This window comes from Engraulis encrasicolus, chromosome 15, assembly GCF_034702125.1.
Source record: "Engraulis encrasicolus isolate BLACKSEA-1 chromosome 15, IST_EnEncr_1.0, whole genome shotgun sequence".
In the NCBI taxonomy this organism is placed as follows: Eukaryota; Metazoa; Chordata; class Actinopteri; order Clupeiformes; family Engraulidae; genus Engraulis; species Engraulis encrasicolus.
Genome location: NC_085871.1, coordinates 51,920,626 through 51,944,864, shown reverse-complemented (window position 1 = coordinate 51,944,864; position 24,239 = coordinate 51,920,626). Strand labels below are relative to the sequence as shown.

The following is a 24,239-nucleotide window of genomic DNA, read 5'->3' as shown; positions in this document are numbered from 1 at the left end:
TGTCAAAATAAATCTCTACTTCAAAGTAAAACCACAGCCCGTATAGAATGTGTCTCTTACAGAATCGGTGGTAAAACATGTTACTAATAGGCCTACTGCTAGGCTGTGATGTTGGCTTGATTATGTCCTCTTTTTGAAAGTCGCTTTGGTTATAAAGCATCTGCCAAATGCAATGTAATGTAATGAATTTAGTGTGCTTTTTTGCCATGCCCACCTCCAAAATGACCACAGAATGATTTCACAAAATGCTTTTAGATTGTCTATATGTTATTTTTGTTATACGACTTACTTCTGATGAATGCAGAGGAAAGCTTTTACCTTGTGAAAAGTATTCACTGAATGACGCATGTTTAAAGCCGGGTTCAGACTCGTCCCTCAGTTGCAGGACACGTATTAGGCACGGACGCAACCAAGCATAAAAATGCTTGATCAACACGAGATCTGCTTAGTCTAATAAAGGTGGAGTTGAATGCTTGGCAAACAAGTTGGACAGTTTTTCCTAAAGGGCTCTGCATACTTAACGTGCGCACTTTGGCGCATTTGGCGCGAGAACCATTAAAATGTGGCAGACCATTCATAGTCAAAAGCGCCATTTACAGGCTTTTGCTTGCATTTTGAGAAGTGTGCCCTCTGCTGTTCATGAGAGACAATGCAGAAATCGCCGGCAGAATCAGATGCAGCGGTTGTAGCGATCTAAAATAGAAAGCCAAACACGGCTGCTGTAGGGCTACTGAACGTCTGACTTACCACAATGAAACATAGATTTTTGTTGTAGCCTACATTGCCAGATCATTCCAACACCATGTGAATTTATAAATAGATCGCCAAACACAACGTGCTTCTGAACAAAGTAAACAATTGTTTCACTGAACAACATTTAAGGGGGAAGATAAAATAACTCTCTAGGACATTTTATTATCCTCACAATGATGCAGGATCCATTCTGTAGTAGCTTACAGTAGCTGTAGCCTCTCTTCTCTCCCAACAACCGCAACTCCTGCTTTGTCTGCCTACCTGCATGGTCGTTGGTGCCGCACGCCAAGTTAAAAAAAATGTGGGGTGCACGACCTCGTGCCGCGCCAGCTTGCGGAGGGGCGTGTGACGTCATTTTGAGCGCACGCCATCGTCGCGAGTGAGGTATGAAGGAGGTTAGCGCCAGTTACGCCAAGTATGAATCCGCCTTAACGTGATTTCCCAAGACATAAAAAACGCTGCTTCCTACTTGGAGCAGCGAGTGAACTGCCTCACAAGCATGCCATGGGGGCTAAACCTGCAATTCACGTCAGATTGATGAGTGCCAATCACGCCAATCATGCCTTGTACAGTATGATAAAGTGCTATACAAATACAAAATTATTATTATTGTTTTGTTGAACTGTATCCAAAGCACTCTCCTTTGAGTCAAGGTAGTTGAAGTATTAAAAACCCTTTATTTCACATCAGGGTTAACATGTTAAAAACGCTGACCGGTTTCAGCCGTCTGGCCTTCATCAGGGCATGGTTAGAAACTCAGGTACCTGGGTAACACAGTAAACCTTCAGAGGTCACATAGGTCAGGTATAAACACGTTTATGTTACAATAATCACAAAGAATTGATGTATGGGGCATTGAAAGAGTGGTAAGAAAATGCTGAATATAAAAATGCTGAATAGTAAAAAGCGGAATAGTAGGACATAGAATGGTAGAAAAAGACAACATAATAGACAACATAATGGAGGCTAGGCATCTGACACTGGGTCATATTCAAACTATCATACTCTTAACATCATACGCATCATAGCAAAGACCTGAAGTCAATTTCATCATTTAAACCTGGGTAGGTCATGGCATCCATGCTGTGAATCCAAAAAGTCTCTCTTTGCAGTAATCATTCAGTCTGTCTCCTCCCCTTATAGGTTCCTGTGTATATGCTCTACTATGGATCTATACTGAGATTTATAATGAAAAAAGTGTCAGTCTGTATCACAGTGAATCATAAAATCTTACTTATAAAGCTCAAGAATCACATTTTCCATTAGTCCATAAGTTCCACAGATTGATGACAACATTATTGCTAATGCTGGACATAAGCACTTTCAAACTTGTCTTTTCAACTGTGCAGTATTTCTATATACAGCTGCGGCAAGTATTGAGAGACCACTTCGAATTTTTCAGTTTTTCTGATATTGCTATGGATAGGTATGTGTTTGAGTAAAACAAACATTGTTATTTCTTTATAAAAACTACCGACATTTCCTCTGAATTTCGAAAGAAAATATTGTCATTTGGATCACTTATTTGCAGAAAATCTCAAAATGGTCAAAGTAAAACACAAGATGCAATGTTTCCAAATCTCAAATACGGCAAAGAAAAGAAGATGATATTAACTTTAAAACAACATAATCGTTCTGTATTAAATTAGGAAGAATTCAGAAGGCAATATTTGGTGGAATAAGCCCGATTTGTAGTCACAGCTATCATGCGTTTTGGTACTTTATTCTATTTAGACTTTATTCCAGGATTGGTGCAATAATTCAAGTTACTGAGCTTGGGTTGATGGCTTGTGACCAGCTTCCTCTTGACCACACTCCAGAAGTTTTCAAGGGGGTTCGGGCCTGGAGTTTGGGCTGACCATGTCAGGGTATTGATATGGTGGTCTTCCATCCACAGCTTGATTGGCAAGCTGAGTGGCTGGAGCATTGTCCTCGGATTGAAAACAAAAAGGTTTTGTGTAATCAGTCACATCCTATTGGAAATTGGTAGCAAAGTGTATATTCTGTTAGGGTATGTAAACATATGACCGCCACTGTAGCTTTAAGGTTAGAGGACTGTGAGAAACTCGTTACACTGGCTGAGAGCTTAAGGCTTCTCTCAAGTGTGATGACAAGTGTTTCTTAAGGTTAGAAGAATGTGAGAATTTCTTTCCACAGTCGGTGCACGAAAATGGCATCTCTCCCGTGTGAACAAGTTGGTGGATTTGGAGTTCTGCATTAGTCTTAAAGCTCTTGTCACACTGGCTGCAAGCGAACGGCTTCTCTTCAGTGTGAATGAGGCGATGTGTGTGGAGGTGAGAAGAATGTGAGAAACATTTTCCACAGTCGGTGCATGAAAATGGTTTCTCCCCTGTGTGAACACGCTGGTGACTTTGGAGATGTGTATTTAATTTAAAGCTCTTGTCACACTGACTGCAAGGGTACGGCCTCTCTCCAGTATGAATGCGACGATGTGTGTAGAGGTTAGCAAGCTGTGAGAATTTCTTTCCACAGTCGGTGCATGTAAATGGCTTCTCCCCTGTATGAACACGCTGGTGGATTTGGAGCCTGTCTTTTCTCTTAAAGCTCTGGTCACAATGACTGCAAGCGTACGGCTTCTCTCCAGTGTGAATGCGACGATGTGCGCGGAGGCCGTTGGGATATGAAAAACTCTTTCCACAGTCGATGCATGAAAATGGTTTCTCCCCCGTGTGAACAACCTGGTGCCTTTGAAGATCTCTTTTTGAGGTAAAGCTGTAGTCACACTGACTGCAAGGATGCGGCCTCTCTCCAGTGTGAATGCGACGATGCATGTGGAGGGCAGAAGAATGTGCGAAACTCTTTCCACAGTCTGTGCATGAAAATGGTTTCTCCCCTGTGTGAATGGGCTGATGGCGTTGGAGCTCTGCTTTTGTCTTAAAGCTCTTGTCACACTGTCTGCAAGCGTGCGGTCTCTCTCCAGTGTGAATGCGGCGATGTGAGTGGAGGTGAGCAAACTGTGAGAAGCTCTTTCCACAGTCTGTGCATGAAAATGGTTTCTCCCCTGTGTGAATGGGCTGATGGCGTTGGAGCTCTGCTTTTGTCTTAAAGCTCTTGTCACACTGACTGCAAGCGTACGGCTTCTCTTCAGTGTGAATAAGGCGATGTTTGTGGAGGTTAGAAGAGGTTGAGAAACTCTTTCCACAGTCGGTGCATGAAAATGGTTTCTCTCCAGTGTGACAACGTCGATGCACATGGAGGTCAGACGATGTTGGGAAACCCTTTCCACAGTCAGTGCATGAAAATGGTTTCTCCCTTGTGTGAACACGCTGGTGTTTGTTGAGGTTTCCTTTTGTCTTAAAGCTCTTGACACACTGACTGCAAGCGTAGGGCCTCTCTCCAGTGTGAATAAGGCGATGTGAGTGGAGGTGAGAAGCCCGTGAGAAGCTCTTTCCACAGTCAGAGCATGAAAATGGTTTCTCCCCTGTGTGAACAAGCAGGTGTTTGTTGAGGTTTCCTTTTGTCTTAAAGCTCTTGTCACACTGGCGGCAAGGGTACGGCCTCTCTCCAGTGTGAATGCGACGATGTTTGTGGAGGCTACCAGGGTCTGAGAAACTCTTTCCGCAGTCCGTGCATGAATATGGCTTCTCTCCAGTGTGAAAGCGACGATGTCTGTACAGGTTAGAAGACTGTGAGAAACTCTTTCCACAGTCTGTGCATGAAAATGGTTTCTCCCCTGTGTGAACACGTTGATGCTGTAGGAGGTCATCTTTTCTCTTAAATCTCTTGTAACACTGACTGCAAGCGTGCGGCCTCTCTCCAGTGTGAATAAGGCGATGTGAGTTAAGGTTAGAAGGATGTGAGAAACTCTTTCCACAGTCGACACATGAATATGGTTTCTCTCCAGTGTGACTGCGACGATGTATATGGAGGTAATCAGCCCGTGAGAAGCTCTTTCCACAGTCAGAGCATGAAAATGATTTCTCCCCCATGTGAACACGCTGGTGGCCTTGAAGGTTTTGTTTTGTCTTAAAGCTCTTGTCACACTGACTGCAAGCGTACGGCCTCTCTTCAGTGTGAACGTGGCGATGACTGAGGAGGTTAGAAGAGGTTGAAAAACTCTTTCCGCAGTCCGTGCATGAAAATGGCTTCTCTCCTGTGTGAACACGTTGGTGGATTTGGACTTCTCTTTTAGTCTTGAAGCTCTTCTCACACTGACTGCAAGGGTAACGCTTCTCTGTGGTGAAGGCAGCAGAATGTGTTTTTCCACTAAACTCTGCTCCGCTGGAACTGCAGTGAAGCTGATGCCCTGTGAAGAATAGAAAAGGGCAAACTATATTAACAACATAACACATACACACACACACACACACACACACTGTAGGTACAATTCCTGCCACTTCTCTACGCAGAGAAACTCATGACAAAGTTATGAGAATCATGTGACCCAAACTGATGATGGTTTCCCTAGGGACCTTTGTCCCTCACTCTAGTTTTGGCTGCTGGACGGACAAGACGCTATAGAGACTCGCGCAACCCCTTTGGACAAAGTATTGTTTGATATCCGGCCGAATAACAAACATAGACTGCTTAGTTCATCTTACACACACTGTAAGCTTAAAACCAGGGCTCCGAACCGGTTCAAGGAACGAAAACGAAAACCGAAAACGAACGAAATTTTATGGAATTTTACAAGGAGTTTAAATAAATGAAATGAAATGAAATGAAGGAACGGAAAGGGAAACGAAAACGAAATGGTCTTCAAGTGTTCCGGAACAAAAACGTTATTCTGAAATCCACAAACCGGTTAATAACGTTTTTTTTTTTCGTTCTCTATATTTCATACAAGTGCACGATTTTGTTTGAGGAGTAACCATGGCGACGAGCAGTCTTTTAGTTCGGCTACTGACGTGTATGAGGGGAAACATGCATACAGCAACAGCATTTTGCTTCACCTGAGCTCTGAGCCGATTGATAAAATATTGAGGAGCATTGGCCAATCAGAGTGCGACTGTGCATTGTATGGAGAAACCTCCTGGGTAAATTTTAGGATGTGCTTCTCCTCAGAGATTTTGATAGGAAACTAGAACTAAACTGTCTGTTCTCCTGGCTTTCTCGTAGTGATTGGAAGTTGGCTCTAATAAACCCGCCCTAAAGTTGTTGACCACCAATATCAAATAAGTTTTTGTAAGAGAAATGACACTTTACCCGCGCTGTTCTTCAGTCTCATTCACGGACAGTAGGCCGCCGCCTACAGAGTTTTATATTGACACCATGGAGAGCAAAAGAGAACATGTCTTGAGATCGGTGTTGGGATTCCTACAGGGACAGAGTATTTGGACCATACAGTCTATGATTTGCAAAGGAATTGGATAGGCGATTTGATGAACCTAATTCGCAGAGTGCTCTCGAGAGGCAACTGGTGGGTAAGTCATGTTTAGCTTACTACTTGTAATGGCACCGCCGAGTGCCTCAATGTTCAATGCGGTTATGGCAAATTATGTTGTCGTAAAGTTACTGAAGTGCTTTTGTTGTGCGCAGTGTATCCCACTGTCGGTTGTAGAGAAGAGAGGTGAGAGCTGGTGTTTTATGTGCTGTAATCAAGGACGTCTTATGTATCTGTTGTTGTGGTCAATGCGGGATAAAGTCATCCGTCTAGCTGACGTTAGCTGGCCCGCTCAATGTTTCGATGGTTTCCTCAGTATTGCGCAATATTTCCTGGCTGTCATCACAAATAACAGTAGGTCGCGTGTGACAACAAGCAGGGATAGAGAAAGACAGCGCATTTGTTGTTGTTTAAGTTATTATTCTCTTCTGTCGTGCAGAGGGCTGGGCTGATGGGATGGACTACGTGGAAACTCTTACTATTTTGTGACGCTTGTCTGTTAGGCTACAAAAGGTCTCCGGTTTTGTGGTGATGGACTTGCACTGGAATGGTTGGTAGCCGATATCTGAGAACATATCCGAGGTTTCAGACTATGCAACCTGTCCCTTCTCTAGAACTAGTGACCCCTTGCATCGTGCACATCTCAAAACAGTTTGGGATTTTTTTGTGGAGCAAACTGTGTCCCTTTTACTTACACGGTTCACTTGCTGCAAACCTCATCATGGCCTATTAAATAGAGCTAGGCAAGAACTGAAATCCATGCCTATCGACACCTCTTATTATGCTGACGTTTACCTGCGCTATTCCAGAGATTTTTTTAGGAACTCTCTCCGGCTATTTTTTTAAACTCTCTCTGGCTATTCTGTATTATGCCTCCCTAATCAACATCCACCCACCGCTACTGGGCTGGCATAGGCTACTTTTGATAAGAATTATAGGCATCCGGTTAAATCTGCCAGGATGGATAGCCCATCTGAGTGTTTTTGGGTGTGTTATTATTTTTGAGAATAGCTGTGTAAATCAAGGGGAAATAATGAGTACGTCTATTCTAAGATAAAGTCCACGAAAATAGACTTAATATGGCCGTTAAACACTGCAGGAACGTTAAGAACGAACGTTATTTTTCGTTCCGAACCGGTTCAGGAACGATATTTTTATGGGGGAACGATTGCAGGAACGAAAACGTTAAACTGAAACTTGCCTGAACCGTTCGGAACGGAACGTTTGAAAAATAATTTCGTTTTCAAGCCCTGCTTAAAACACCTTTGCAAAGAATTCCTCACGTCAAGTCTTAGATCTTGTCTGGTCATATCTAAAAACTTAATCCGGACACTGTGAGCCAAAGGCCAGCTCACTGCGAGAAAAGCCACGCACGCCTCCGTGGAACAAACGTCTCGCATTTGGGATTTAACCGACGAATCTCAGCCGCAACAAAGAAAGACTTTTGCAGCCCTAAATTCTCGAGAGGACGAGAACCTGGACTGCACTCCCAAACTTCTAGACGGACGCACCGAGCCCTTTGGAAACAGGATCTTCCTCTTCATCTCACACAGTAGGCACTGGGCATAGCTTATGTACTGAGATAGATGTATTTTTGAACTATGACTTGAGTTAAACACTTAGTGGTTTCTTTTGCCTTAAGACATGTAAAAGTTTTTATCTTTTACCTGACATGTTTCGACGTGAAATTCACCACACAGACGAGGGAGACATCAGAATAACCATCTACAGAAAACCAACACACACGGACCAATATTTACTCTGGACGTCCGAACACCCCATTGCGCACAAACTATCCGTTGTCAGAACCCTCTACGAACGCGCATCCATCATTACCGATCCCGACGGACGCGCATCTGAAGAACAACACATCCGACAGGCACTTGCAGCTTGCCAATACCCACCATGGGCCATTCAAAAAGGCGCCCTACAGGTAAAAACAAAGGAGGAAACACAAGGGAAGAAAAGAAAAAAGCAGTCCACACAAAAACCGGAAAACAAAGGAATGGTGATCCTGCCCTACATCAAAGGGATCACCGAACGCATACAGCGAGCCATGAAGAAACACAAGATTCAAACGCCAGTAAAGCCACACACCAAACTACGACAGCTGCTAGTACACCCCAAGGACAAAATAGACCAACATAACAAATGCAATGTCATATATGAGATTCCGTGCCGGTCATGCAACAAGTCATATATTGGGGAGACAGGGAGGACATTCAACATAAGAAAAAATGAGCATAAAAAAGAGTGTGAAAAGGAAACAGAACAAAGACATACAAGAGCAAAAAAGGAGAGAGCCACACAGGAGAACCTCAAATCAGCCATAACTGACCACTGTAGGAGGGAAAATCACATCATGGACTGGGACAAGGCAAAAGTCATACAGCAAGAGAACAACAGATACCACCGCTGGATTAAGGAGTCTATGGAGATCAGAAAGCGTAGCCCAAGTACCATGAACAGGGATGAGGGGGCTTACATGCTCTCACACACCTGGACCATCCTATCCTAAGTGTACAACTCTAACAGCAGGAGGTGTGACCAACCTGTCATTATTGACAGGGAGGTCACACCTCCACAACAACATCAGCTGTTTTTAAAGCACGTCACTCATCAACATCACAGTGACCCTCTGATGAAGACGGAAGTAACACCGTCGAAACATGTCAGGTAAAAGATAAAAACTTTTACATGTCTTAAGGCAAAAGAAACCACTAAGTGCTTAAGTTAAACAGTTAGACATAATGAACTTAATTCATATTAGTGGGGTCGTAGGCATATGCATTTTTTCTCAGTCATTTCAAATTTGTGTTAAAGTTTGGTTTTCACTCCAAAGTTGAAGTTTAGGGTCTATAGAACAATTTGGGTTCGAGTGTCAAACACACAGATAACAAAATGGCCTGCGGGGGGCGCTCTAACATATATAAACTGCTATAACTTTTTATTAGTTTAACCAAATTTAACATATGAGGTATGCATGGATTCAGCATTAAGAGGAGGAGCTGATGAGCTAAGTATTTGGTTACCAGATTAAAGACACACTATGTCATAAACACACTTTTAGTCCATGGACAGCAAAATTCAGGGTTTTTTTAAGATAAAGGGTGGAAATACCCTCCAAGTTGTAATGAAACATAATTTATTGTTACAAGTTATTGTAAATTAAGCCTGGTATATCATTCAACTTGATTTGTTCAGAATATCCCTTAAACACAAAGATAACTAGGATACCTATACGCAAATATGGCTGCATAAAGCCTATGTGATATTTAGGACCCAACTTGCAACTTTGAGTTTATGAATTTAGGATCACGAGTATCAACTTTTTCGATGAAGCCATATTCTATTCACACATAAAATCACAAAAAAACGTTATATCTGGAAGAAAATAAATCAATAATAACAATAATAATAATAATAATAATAATAATAATAAGACTGCATTTCCGGAGAGACAATGCTATTGGTATGCTTGCGGATTATGCACACACACACACACAGAGCTGTTGTATACACACACAGAAACACGAGGGAAAGAGATAGGTGTGTGTGTGTGTGTGTGTGTGTGTGTGTGTGTGTGTGTGTGTGTGTGTGTGTGTGTGTGTGTGTGTGTGTGTGTGTGTGTGTGTGTGTGTGTGAGAGAGATGTGTGTGTGTGTGTGTGTGTGTGTGTGTGTGTGTGTGTGTGTGTGTGTGTGTGTGTGTGTGTGTGTGTGTGTGTGTGTGTGTGTGTGTGTGTGTGTGTCTGTGAGAGAGGTGTGTGTGTGTGCGTGTGCGTGCGTGCGTGCGTGCGTGCGTGTGCATGGATATGCTTCAGGTGCCTTTCAGCAATGGGTGGGTAGGGAGAGGTAAGGGTGGGATTTGAACCTGCAACCCTCTGACAGACCAACACCCTAACCCAGGGGTCAGGAACCTTTTTGGTGGAGAGAGCCATAAACGGCACATTTTTAAAAAGACATTTTCATGAGAGCCATACCATTTTAAAAACACTGAATACAATCAAAAACATGTATTTCAATTAAGCCCAACAATTTTAGAGTGTACTGTCAAGTTATTGTTTTTATTGATAACAGGTAAACCTAATAGGGTTGTCAACTGTCAACCTCATTATGGCGAGGGTCTGGGAGAATTTTGTATTTCTTAGATGTAATTTCCTGCATTTTAACACTTTTTAACTTCCCTTGTCCTGTTTCAACTCAATATGGAACCCATACTTTTATTTATTAATACTGGACGATTCCGTATTTCAAGGGATGTTTGGCAACCCTAGATAAGTAAGAGCCATATACAGTTCCCAAAAGAGCCACATGTGGCTCTAGAGCCATAGGTTCCTGACCCCTGCCCTAACCAGTAGGCCACTGCCACTTACTGACAGCAGAGGTCTAAAGTTCTACAAGGCTGCATGTGTGTGTGTGTGTGTGTGTGTGTGTGTATGACTGAAGATTCTAAAGGTGACAGTTTGGCAGTCAATAGCTGAGTAATATGTGCAGCCTTATTTTTACGCTTGTCATATCTCCAAAAGTTTTGCAAGTTGTCAGATGATATTGACACACAAATGGCACAAACCTGCTCTTCATGTCAAAGCTGAGATCACTTTTCTGGGCCAAATGGTTCAGTCAAAATGGACATATTCAGGCCTATGCGCTGAGCTGTTCTCACACATTTTTTTGTAAGTGAATGGGGTCACATCATAGGGATTTTACTGCTCTCTTTGAAACATTTTTTAAGAGTTGGCTTATGATCTTCACACAGTTTGTATTCAGAGCCAATACCTCTCTGACAATGCCTTTACCTAGTTGATACAAAAACCCCAGGACAGGTCACCTCTCACTCTAACTGCCACAGTTTGTGACATTATCATCTTGACCAGTCTACCATTCATTTCAATGAGGGGGAAAACGGAGAGAAAACTGAGGAAAAACAAGTCTGGTGAACGAATGAAAGGGGGTAGGCCAGCGAAAAATACTGCACCCTGAGACCTTTTCAAGCCGTTCGTTTTGGCACTCGAACCGTGTCTCTATCTCGAACGCTGCAACGATTCAAAGCCGCCGTACTAATGAATGGCGATTCCCATATGCCAAGGTGAATGGAAAATGTAGAATAATAATAAACTGTTGATGAACAATTAATATGCTTTCCCGCAAGCATACTAAATAAACTGTTGGAGAACAATTAGTATGCTTGCTGGGGGCAAGCAGCTTCCTTTGGCAAGCGTACTAAATAATACTATAGGACTATTCATACATGGTAGACACAGTCATCTGCTCTGGGAACTGTCCATTTGTTACCACCATAGTTGACAGGAATGAAAACCGTTCTTATTATCTGCATTTGCCAGAAATGCCTGCCAATCTGGTAACAAATGAACAGTTCCCAGATTTGGACTACACTACCAAAGCAATGCAGTTGCCAAAGATGTTTTCCAACTAGAGGTGAAGTGCAGCTGTACTAGTACTTGTACAAATAGACCTGCCAGATCTCGGTGCAAGTGCATGAAGGCAGAGTTAAAGTGCACACATCTGTGCAAGTGCACATACAATTTCTAAGACTGACCACTGACTGTTTTTACATCTGTTCTCTGTCATAGTTATTGTAGAGTGGAGTATTGGAATAAATGTTAGCCCTATGGTCTTCTGTTCACTTTTTGAATGCAAGAAAAAATGATGTTCCCCATAGTATTTATCATCATCATCATCATTATTATTATTATTATTATTATTGATTTACTTTCTTCCAGATATAAAGTGTTTAAGTTGTGAATTAAATGATGGCTTGATTGAAAAAAAGCTAGTACCACATAGGCTTTATGCAGCTATATTTGTTTATATGTATCCTAAGTATCTGTATCTGTATCCTAAATCGAGTTAAGTGATAACCCAGGCTTTATTTACAATAAATAGTAACAATAAATCATGTTTCATTGCAACTTGGAGGGCATTTCCACCCTTTATCTTAAAAAAGCCCGGATTTAGCTGTCCATTGGCTAAACGTGTGTTTATTACATAGTGTGTCTTTAATCTGGTAACCAACTATTTAGCCCACTGGTTTCTCCTCTTCATGCTGAATCCATACACACCTCATATGTTAAATTTGGTTTAACTAATCAAAAGTTATAGCAGTTTATATATTTTAGAGCGCCCCCCGCAGGCCATTTTGTTATCTGTGTGTTTGACACTCGAACTCAAATTGTTCTATAGACCCTAAACTTCAACTTGGAAGTGAAAACCAAACTTTAACATCAATTTGAAATGACTGAGCCTATTACGACCCCACTATATGACTTGAGTTATTTTTCATGTGCACATGTTTATATGCATTTCTCCTACTTAGCTATATGCTATCCTCCTGCTTAGCTTATGTTCCCCTCTGCTAACCCATTCTGTATTACTGGCTACTAAGCTTAGCGACCTCGCTTGTGGCGTGCGCACGGAATAGTTCAAGTATTGATTAACCAATCAATCCTCTCCGAGGATCGTCATAGCGCGGCCATTCTGTTTACTAGTCCAGAAATACACGCGCTGCGCCTTTTGTAGTAACAGGCCATAACGGGCCCTTGGTTAGCTCAACCATCGCTAACCATTTGTTTACACAGACATGCATAGCCACTAGAGTTCCACCTCTCTTTCCCTTCTCTCTCTCTCTCTCTCTCCCTTTTTCTTTCACTCTCTCCCTTTCGAAATGCTAGACTCTCAAAACCCTCCGAGCATTCCGGTTCTCTTTTATACACTTTGAGTGCATAATCTGTAGTAAACCATTCTCTGAATAGCCCACTCTGCTCGGAGCGCTCTGCAAGTTAGCCATTAGCCAAGCTGGGCTTGCAGCGCCTACACAAGCACGCTGAATCCCCACTTCCTGTAGTTTTACAACTCGTAATGGCTGCGTAGACGGCAACGTCTCCCACTTGCTATTTCTTTTATTTCGTTTTCTTCCTCTCCCTGTTCTACTCGGACTCGTTATCGTTAATTCCAGAACCCTTTGATACATTCGCGCGTCCACTACGGGACTTGAAGCGCCTGAAACCACACGGTTTACTTGCTACATAGCTGCTAGCTACCCCTATTGTTCACGGTTCTGATGCTAACGTTAACCTAGCCGAGAGGACGCCATTGTTGCCCAGCAACAGACACACACATAGTAATCAGCGCGAGTTCCTCCCACCGACTACTACTCTCTCACCCCCTTCATTTCTCTCTCCATTCCACTCGGAATTGTGTGCATTTATTACAGAAACCCCAGACATTGTTGTGGACCCTTTGGGCCCTGCCTAGACGACATTAGGCCTTTGCTAAGCAGCTACTTATCAGTAGCCTTTCCATTGTCTATGCTTTCTGTAGCTAATGCTAGCTTAGTCAACCACACACACACGTGGTAGCCTATAGCAACCAGACCCCTGCTATACACACACACACACACACACACACACACACACAGGCTGAAAGCCTGTCCACCTCTTCTTTCTTTTCCCCTCTTTTATTTTCTTTCTTGTTTTATATTATTGTGCCTTATTATTGTTATTATTCCATTTAACCGACTTTGAATGTAATGCATTTTATTAGTTATCCTAGTAGTTAATAAAAGTAAATCATTTGATTGCATTTTGTTGTCCTTGTTACTTTGTACACCCAACCAACCTATTATAGAACTTTGCCTTCAGATCAACTTTTGTGCTTGTGTACCCCAGCTGATCACAGAGAATAGGTCTCATTGTTCACTGTGCCCCGCTGAGTAACCCCAGTACAAAACGTATTATTAATTCAGTGTTTAGCAATTTATTGTTGAATATTGTGATTGATAATCCAAGGATTTTATGACACGGTCCTTAAATTACCAGTGTTTCCCATACATTGAGGAAACTATGGCGGCCCGCCATAGTTTAAATTTGGCCGCCATAGTTTACGAAAATGTAAAAAAAAAACCCGGAAAAAAACCCGGCTGCCCCAATAGTTTCCAAAATTTCTGTGGGAAATACTGAATTACATTTAATTAATTTGTTTATTAATATTAATTAATTCATCAATTAATTAAATTCCCAAACGAGATTTTTACCTTGTGTATCCGCATGAGGAGTAAATCCACACGCAGCTTCCCCTACATTAACGAAACTTCAATTACATTACTAGTGCGGTCCGTGTAAGCATTCTGAATTTATTTTTTTTTCACTTTTTTTTATTTTTTTTACGATTTCCGTTTTTGTTAAAAACGATTGGAATTACGATTTCCTTCGCATTTTCCTCCTGGAGTAAATACATCCTATAGAGAAATCCACAAGTGCTTGAAAGACAGAGGGATCAAAAGCCTAGTCAAGTTGTTGTAGTTTGGGAGCAATAAAAAAAACCTTCAGAGAAGGGACAGTTGTATGAGTAATGAGTTATGAGTAATATCTCATAATTCATATTCAGATGATGCTCCATGCAGGGTTCACGTTAGCCGGCTGTGGCCGGACATTGGCCGTTTGCATGCATGAATGACCGGCAAAATAAAATGTGGCCAGACAAAAATGAATGCAATCAGTCAGTAAATAATATTAGCTCATTTTAAATAGGCCTACTTAAAGTTACAAAACACCAGTAGGCCTAATATGGAACTGAGCAAAGCTGAAAATATTTGTGAATAGCCTATGTAAATGAACTTGTCATAAACCGCACGCAATATTGCTTGCGCTCTCGTCCCGTCGTTGTCCCCAATAGGGATGCAAACGATTAATCGATTAATCAACTTTAATCGATCAATGTGTTAATCGATTAAAAAACATTAATCGCAATTAATCGACAATTCAACTGACAAGAGACCCAGGTGAAATGGGTATGTGAAGTGTGTGTGTGAAGAGGGTGTGAATAGTGGGAGCATCTTTGGATTAAAGAATTGAAATAGAATTAATTTAAAGGTGGTATTTTATCTCAATATTTAATTAAAATGTTTAGATTTAGTGGGGTTTTTTTTCGAGAAAAATTGAGATCTTGGGGGAAAACACTGCTTATCAATTAATCGTAAGTCAATCGATAAGGCTATCAACTAATGAATTAATCGATAATTTGCATCCCTAGTCCCCAATCACGTTATGCTTATAATCACTTGACTCACGCTGGCTGCTGTGCTGTCGAGGAACGATTCTGTTTTGTTGTAGGCTAATTTTTACCAATATATCTGTGAACACAACAAAGGGCATTGCATTTGCAAAACCGTTTCATGCCCAGTTGCGAAGTCAAGCATAACGGTTTGGGACTCAATGGCATGTGCAGCATCGCATCACTTTCACTTTTACCTCTGCTGAAAAATTGTGGTGGATCTCAAAGTAGGCTACAGAGGGTCAAGTTAAACATTCCAGAGAACGATGGACTCGCGAGAATTCCCAGTGAAAGTGCATGCAGGGCTTTATAACTGTTTTCATCACCGGCCAAAACGTGTAGCCCATATATAGAGCATCGTACGGAAAGTGTCAATTCCATTACTTTCGAGAGCGCAGGAACACAACGCAATACAGTTCAAATTTCAGTAGCGTCGATACCATTACTGCACTATTACAGGCATCACCTCGTTACCCAATTTGAGTAGGGAAATCCTCTTCGGGTCTGCTGATAAAACAAACGGTTTGAGTTGATAATTTAGGGATCTGCGCACAGCACGTTGGCTGGCTGTTTTTTCCTCTCTTTCAGTTCAAGCTATCGTGTGTGTGAAAGAAAGCGCGCGTTTACTCCCCGGTCCGTGCGCACAAGCAGGGCTCTAAATTAACACCAGCCAACTGGCCAAATGTTAGTGAAATTTAAGTTTTGCTGGCAGAAAAGACCAATTTACTACACTTTGACCCATTAGGGAGTGTGTGTTTGGCTATATGAGGGAAGGTCCGTTAGATATTTCAAATGTCTGGTATTCTGCAATACAGCCGGCCACTTGTCTGGCCAGTAAGAATTCTAGCGTGAACACTGGTTCCATGGTGTTTGTGTAATTTGTGGAGCCAGAAAAGAGCTTTCAAACAACATCATAACCATCTCTTTGTGACTCATAAATTGACTGACATAATCAAGTATGAATTTACAGTGCCCTACCCTCTCAATTCAACCTGCCTCAGTCCGTTGCTCTCTTAAAGGGGTATGCCACTATTTTGGGGCTTAATACAGTTAAAATCGTTGGCCAGGGTTTATAAAGGTGGTAAAGTGTCTTATTTTTCATGTTAAAATAAGATCGATCTATTGACTTTCACTAGCTTAGCGACATACTCCCTCTTTTAACTTGTCTTTTAACTTTTAACTCACCAGAAATAAAACCCCATTCATTTTCAATGGGGTTTCATTTCTGGTGATTTAGAATTAAACTGGTGAGTTAACACCAAAACGTGGCATGGAAATCTACAGGGTATATTGAAGAGTGAAGTGTGGGGCACCAGGTCAACAAACAAGAATAGCTGACAGCAAAGCATTAAGGATATCTGGGCTTCCATAACTCCCATGCACTGTTTTTGCCATTGACTTCAATGTTAAACGCATCATGGCCATTATGAAGACAGAGAATGTCCTAACCAACTATTGACCATCGCATGTTATGTAGAAAGTACCAAATTTCAACTGATTTAATGTGACCCGAATTTTGATGAAGAAAAATGTGATTTTATAACAATATTCAAATAATGCAAATTCCCCAATTCATGGGTTTTTTGAGCTGGAAGGCCAACGTATATAAAAAGAAAAAAAATAATGATTGGAATAGTTAGAAAACTGGGCCATGAATCTACAATCCATGACAGTTTAACATTATTGATGGAATTATGGACATAAATCAACCTTTTCATGCTATTCTAATAAAAAGGCCTGGAGCTGTAGTGTAGGCCTAACGAGTTACTACTAAAAAGTTGGTAACGAAACACCGTTGTCTGTGAACTTTTGCGATTGGAGAGGTAAGTATGACTCCCTCTCTCGGGTGAATAAGAGCAAATAGAGATATATTAAGAGGAAGAGAGAGGTGTTTCGCGGTGTCCCCTCCTTCTCACAGTTGCACTAGTTTTGAAAACCTTGAGGAGCACTGTGAACCGTGTGTGCATTTAATAATAGGGCATATCAATGTCCGAGTGATTTGATTCCGAGACAAGTGCAGTTTGACACATTTACCGAGCTTGAGCTATTGTACAGCTTGCGCGTCCTAAAACCACAGGACTGGTGCCTGGTGCCTTTCGCAGGCAATTAGCCTAGCCACAGAAGACGCTCCTTTTGCTACGAATGCGGGTTTTTTTGTAGTCAAGCCACATGTCAACCGGCAAGCTTAGAAAAAAGTGCCTCTCACCGTTACGGAGATATGTCAATCTGCACGTCTTCTCCCGCCTACTTTGTCCTCTTTCGAATAGTATCAACTCCCAATGTCAGCGCTTAGCGCCCAATGTCTCCTGATTTGTTTGTATGGTAAAGCTAGATTTATGCTTAGGATGCATAGCCTCTGCGTCCGTCCGTTTTCTGTCTATGCGAGTCCACGCCCCCCTCGCAGAGGCTCTGCGCCCGTTGTCGAGCGCCTCGAAAAAATTCTAACTATCCGTCGGACGGACGCGGAGTACGCAGACAAAAGGGCGGTATGATTGGTCGTCTTGCTACTTCCTTGTTCTGTTCTTGTGGCAGCGCAATGCCAGTAGTTTGCGAGAGCAGAGCTGTATTCTGTTAAAAACGTTATTAATGCCTTGTGTGTAAATGTGTGTAAATACACGAAGCTACAAGCTAAGTAACAAACAATGCATCAATTGAACACTCGTGGCACAATGGCTGAGGTGTTACTACCGTTCCTCCACCGAATGTAAACACACATCGGCAGAATCAACTGTCTTTACATGCTTGCATTTTCTGCTCGTGAAAACAGACTGGGTATGTCAAATAATGATACCAGTGCATTGCCTTTGCAATTTGTGTGAAATAGCTAACCGGCATAGAAAGCAACATTGCTTAATAATGACCGCCGTGCTTACAATGTAGGCCTAGTGAAAGTAGCCTAATCGCGCAATTTCAAATGTGGCTCGCCACGAGACCTCGGACCTCGCAGAACTCGCAGATGCATGAATACAATGTTGGTTCGTGGCCACTCCCACGCGAGTTTTGACGAGCGCAGTTGCAGAAGTCTAATCTGACCTTAACAAGTAACGAGCCCAGCACTGCTGCCCACACTGCTAAAAGGTTGGCAACTAATAGCTTACGCTTTGTAGAAACAAACCCCTGGAATAAGGATGCGATGCTACACGTGCATTTGTTGTTGTTTCTAAGCCTCGATGCTGGCATACGCTTGCCACAGATATTAATAAAAGCCGTCAAAACCCCGCGATAAATAATAGTAGTAGTAGTAGTAGTAGTAGTAGAGTGCTATATTGTCATTTAAATACAGTGAGTATGACATGTGTCAGGTTTGGCAGAAGGACGATGTAGCATTGATCTGGCTGTAGCCTACATAATACAGACAAAATGCCGTTACGCTGTATTGAAAATAAGCGTAACGGTCCAAAAGTATAGCGTAACGGGCCGCCACGCACTTTTGCCCTATCTAGAACCCTGAACAAGATGAAATATAGCCAAGAATGAATTACACACGGGATGAGCAAAATAAAATGAATTGTAATAATTATGTAAAGGCAATAGCATGAAACCTAAGTGGACAGATTTCTGGCCAGAAACACCAGCCTGTCTGTATGTTCTGGCTTCAAGGACGCTCTCAAAAGTAGGTCACTATTGCCACGATTAAAATCACGAGTTCGATTTAACTATTTTATCACGATTTTGATTATTTTTCGGTTAATTGTGCAGCCCTAACTTTTAGTAAATACTTTTTCCCACAAAGTACTATAAGTTGTTCATGAGATGTCTTACCAGATCTCTTCCTTGCCCTGACATCTCTGTGGTTCTCTTCATTGTTCTCCTGCCGTCCTTGTGGTCTACAGCAGTCCACCAGCACTACAGATACGCTCCTCAGACTGTACAGAGAACGCAGGATCTCCTCGGTCTCTTCATTAACGCTCTTCGTCAGCTGGAGTGGAGAGTTGACTTCTGCAGAGGCCATCTTAGAAGTGTTCTGCAGACCTTGAAATTGATCAGAAACGTCATGACAATTACTGCTGGCAAAGTTTGTGTTTTTTACATTTATTGCAACCCGACCTGTGACACATCACTATGCGTTTTTAAAAAACAACATCTTGTGGATGAGTGTAGAAGCTTAAATCAGCAGTATGGACAGTAGTATCTATATTATTTGATAGCTTAAAATGTACACTGTGCAAGCTTTTTTAACTTAATTGTTTATTTCCAGAATTCATGATACCCCATTCACTAATGTTGCATTTTTCATGAATACTTACTGTACCACTACCATCAAATTCAAGTATTCATTGTGACGGGAAAATTGCACTTGTCATACATGAAAACTTAAAGGGGGATTTTCTCCATGGTCCGCCATTTTGAATCTCCAGAAATACATATTCAGCTGCAAAACTTACTGTACTTCCACATTTGGCAACATGCAACACAATTTCAATGAGCAGCATAGTTGCAGTAGGCCTACCTTTTTTTGACCATTTCCTGCAAAGTGCCCAACAGTGCCCGATTTTAATGTGTAGACCAGTGTTTCCCAACCAGGGGTACGTGTACCACTAGGGGTACGCGAGCACACTGCAGGGGGTACTTGGAAAAATATTATTTTATAACAAATGTATGGAGCAGTCACATAAGGGCAGAGAAAGCGATAAAGAACATGAATTAGGGGGTACTCATGGCACAACTAAGAGGTGTAGGGGGTACGTGAGACAAAAAAGGTTGGGAAACACTGGACTATGAGATTTCATCATGTGATTATTGATAAAACATTGGCTTAATGTGTGACGATGCCCCCTATGGCCACATTACGCAATGCTTCTTGAAGATAAAGTTGCACGAGGCCCACTTCTAAAATGTACCGTTATTGATATTTCATTATAAATTGAAATTAGATATTGAAAGCCCAACTGGGAAACTCCACCTCCCGTCATTATTGTGACACTGCACTCAAATGCGCACTGCACTCAACAAAATTCCATTTATGCCTCACCCGTGCAAGGCGCCAGCGCCAGGCCCAATGCCGCCCTTGCGGCCCCTCAGGGGTCCCTCTCCCTCCACTTTGAAAACCACGACTACCCATTTTATGCCTTCACTGAGAGGCATGGCATGACACATACTGTGTTTATGGTGCATCTACCGTCTCCATTTTGAAAAAAACAAAATGCATTTTCACTCATTCTAGCATGTGTATGATGTAAGAACACAAAACTTTATTTATTTTTGTCTTATTGTCAGAAGGACAGAGCAAAATGATAAGATTTTTCATTGTATATAATACATACGTCTGTGCATTTCACTGTGCACCTTGTAAACATGAAATGGTGATGGCAGATTGGAAACATGTCAAACTGCCTCTCTGAGAAACTCCATTTTAATAAGATTCTATTCAAATTTCTTCAAAAACAGCACATCAAATTTCAGAAATTCTTTTTGTAGCCATTCCATACGTTTCTTTAGGATTTAACGAAAGCCCATCAGCGTCTTCATCACAATAGGCTTTTTCTCCACTCATAATAGCCATAGATGGGATCCTGTTGTGCCAGGCTGCGTCTACACTCCCTCACTTCAACCACAAGAGGGGGATAGAGGACAACAGAAGTCTACACCACACCATAGATGGGATTTGTTACACCCCAAGTGGAGTGCCCGCAATTCAATTTCTGGTCACTAGGGGGCGTCTAGATGGTGAAGAATCTTTCGAAAAGTCCTGGTTCCGGTTCGTGATCCGGATCACCACCAGAATTTAATCACTCAATCAAGGACAGCACAATTGTATTTTCTTGCAATAGTGTGACATAGCCATAGATGGGATCATGTTGTGCCAGGCTGCGTCTACACTACCTCACTTCAACCACAAGAGGGGGGTAGAGGACAACAGAAGTCTACACCACAAGGACTGGGACGTGATGCAGACTGCAGCTCAATGTGCGCTTCAGCCTGACTGACGAGGGATAAGACCCAAAAACTTGTCGGGCTGAGGAGGAAAAGTGTTCATTCACACTGCCATCTACCAATTAACTGAGTTGGTCGGAGACAAGTTTGACTGTTTTTGCCATATAAAAAGAAAATCTGCAGACCCCTCTCGCTCTTCTTCTTCTCCTTCTTCGCTTATCATCTTTCTATATCTTTGCTCTCAAGTTTATTATTTTGGGAGGTTTGTCTCCTTAGAAATTAATCTGCTTGTTAGAGTACTTTCTCTATCAAGTTTAGGGCTGTAATTTATCGGAATTAGAAAATAAACGACCTATTCATTAATAGGCCAACTTGAATCACCTTGGCTGCAGCGACTTTATTCTCTTCACACCAGACTGATTGGACGACTGGGGAGAGGTAAGACCATCTAATTTTCACTCTTACATGTTTTCCCTGGCACAGGATTGTTATGAGATAAAGTAGACCAATTGTCAAATAGCTTTTGCCTGTCTATCAAAGGATTGCTCTGCCTGTTTGCTGGTTCCCAATTTTAAAACACAGAGTAAAACATGTCAAAGTCAGGTAGGCTACGCTGGCCAATACAACAAGGTGATAGATTCAAGATTCAAGATTAGTTTATTACGTCTTATTAACAATGGTGTTAAAGGCTGAGCTGTACAAACAGCATCCTTACATAGGTGTCTTTAAAGAGTATGCTAAAAAAAAAATCAACTGTTCAATGGGGAATGTTGATCATGGAGGAGTGCTGCTTCACTTTTGTTTCTTTAGCAGGTGCTCTTTGGCTCAAGGAGATAAAGTTTCTTAAATTATGGTCAGACTTAGCTCCAGTTGTGGCTGTCGATAAGGTCTACCAAAGATTCCAAGGCACACTGCTGGTGAAGTTAAAAAGCCTTTAATGAAACGGACTAATTTAATGAAAGGCTTTTTAACTTCACCAGCAGCGTGCCTTGGAAACTTTGGTAGACCTTATCGACAGCCACAACTGGAGCTAAGTCTGACCTTAATTTAAGAAGGTGACAAAGAGTTTCACTCATATAATTAAAGGGTCTATTACCTGGTGTGCAAAAGTACTGTGTTCTGCACATATTATTTGGAATAATAAACTTCAGTCGCCAACCCGATAAGCTAGGGACCCCTAGTGGAAAAGATTCCCTTGCTGCTGAATCGGCCCGGATACATAACAATAGGAAGAAATGCAATATTATATGTGTAATAGATGAAATACATGTTGTAAAAATTAGAGCAGTATTTACAGATTGAGTGCAGTTATATGAAACTAGTTGTGTTATATTCATTAGTATTTATCACTATTCTTTTGTTCCACACACTTTCAGCATTTCAGGCGACCCCAGATGGCTTCCTGACCCCAGGAGTAGTAGTAGCTTTATTGTCCCCAAGCACCGCAGATCAGCGCTTATAAGAAAACATGTCAACCCACCAGTACATTATATACAGTATATAGATCCACAATACAGTAAGAAAAGAGAATAACACAAGTATTCAAATGTCAGTCCGTTTTTCTTAGTAACTCAGACGAATAAGGGAAAGAGAAAATAAATGTTTTGCATTAATACCCAGGATGACAGTATCTTGTCCTCTTTGTTAAATGTATTCTATGTATTCTTATGTAAATGCAGGCTATTATCAAGCCACAGACTCACTCACCACTATGGTACCTTTGCCCTGTTAGTTAAATCTATACATTAAACTGTACAGAATAGTGTGCAATTTTTTAACCAACAGACTCAGCCACTGATATTATTATTATTATTATTATTATTATTATTATTATTATGCATTTTATTTAAAAGCACCTTTCAAAACACTCAAGGACACTGTACAGAGAGAAAATATATCACAGCATCTGAACCATTGCATCACCTGAATGCCTTTTCCAAAGATGGATCCGAAGAACCATTTAGCAAAAAAAACTTGCATGGCTAGTACCACTCACAACACATTCGCAAAAACTTGCAAGGAAAGGTTAACCCAAAAGTTTACATAGTCCTTTTAAAGCATACATCAAAAGATCCATTGAGCTCATTAACCAGTGATGTAAGGGGTTAATACGATTAACTATGAGTCAGTCTTAAGTTCTGTGTTGCAGTGAGCTATAGTGTGGTTCTTTAAGGAGTGTCAGAGTTAAAAACATAGACCCAGCAGTAGCTCACCAATTTTTAAAACGTTGACCGGGTAAGCATTCCCGTTTTGGAGGTTTTCCAAGATCTTCTTCTCCAACAAAAATTCAAGGCTGGAAACACTGCATTGTGTTAGACTAACTCACTCGAAAAAAATAAAACAAGTCTAGACGTCTTCGTAATTAAAAGGGTCAAATCAGGATACAATTGATTGTAGAAAAAGTGAGATTACAAAAGGTTAAGAAAAAGTAACGAAATAAAGACAATAGAGTGCAAAAAAGAAAATGACAAGGTCTCGTGTCGAAGTAAGGTTCTCACTGAACAGCATCCTCATGACAAAGGACAAAATGGTGGAACAAGTTTGTAGCCTACGGGTGCATCCTAATATGTGACCTAGCCTCCTCCACTTGTGCTTGTCTCCTCGCCCCGCCTTCTGGCCCCTCCTCTGTGGAGAAAACGATAAAGTTTCCCAGCTGTCAGCCTCGCCACAACAACTTTTGAGGGACTGTTTTTCATTCACCATCCCAATTGCAAATGAGAAAAAGACTTAACAATTGAGCTTTTGCAAGATATTGAAATATAATGCTGTTGTCAGTGATGTCATCATGACGAGAAGCGAGTGGAGGAGGCAAGTGGAGGAGGCAAGGTCCCATATTAAGATGCACTCTACCTCTACATCAGACACGTAGCCAATACTAACATTGAGTGCTCTGACACGTATGCTACTGCAGATATTAAAGCATGTGCTTTCCGGATGGCTTCTGTTGTATCAGAGTCTCTAGCCCAGTGTTTCTCAAAGTGGGGCGGAAGCCCCCCTAGGGGGGCGCGGAGGTATTGGAGGGGGGGCGCGTGAAGTCAGAAGGTTTTTCTTTTTTAATACTTTTCTGCTTTGCCATTAAGTCAACACATTCACTTTACAATCACAATATATTCATTCATTTATTGATTGAAATGTATTAACATCATAGGCCATATACGTGTATATTAGGCTCTAATAAACTTTACGAAGGCCTATTAA

The 24,239-nt window shown here is 41.6% G+C and overlaps 1 protein-coding gene across 1 annotated transcript; it reads right to left on the bottom strand.

Moving 5' to 3' along the window:
- Positions 1-1,506: 1,506 nt before the first annotated feature.
- LOC134464170 (gastrula zinc finger protein XlCGF57.1-like) lies at positions 1,507-23,538 on the bottom strand. The gene is made up of 4 exons (XM_063217629.1): positions 23,255-23,538; positions 18,930-19,139; positions 3,964-5,020; positions 1,507-3,459 (listed from the first exon to the last, which is right to left on the bottom strand). Exons 2-4 carry the CDS (start codon positions 19,117-19,119, stop codon positions 2,823-2,825), a joined length of 1,884 nt encoding a protein of 627 aa, XP_063073699.1. The 5' UTR covers positions 19,120-19,139; positions 23,255-23,538; the 3' UTR covers positions 1,507-2,822.
- Between the last annotated feature and the right edge of the window lie 701 nt (positions 23,539-24,239).

Excerpts from the sequence above, each read along its gene's own strand:
- LOC134464170 (XM_063217629.1), bottom strand. The coding sequence starts at position 19,119 with ATGGCCTCTGCAGAAGTCAACTCTCCACTCCAGCTGACGAAGAGCGTT. Across the intron at positions 5,021-18,929 it reads CAGGGCAAGGAAGAGATCTG|GGCATCAGCTTCACTGCAGT; the intron begins GTAAGACATCTC and ends TATTCTTCACAG. Across the intron at positions 3,460-3,963 it reads ACATCGTCTGACCTCCATGT|GCACCAGGTTGTTCACACGG; the intron begins GCATCGACGTTG and ends AGATCTTCAAAG.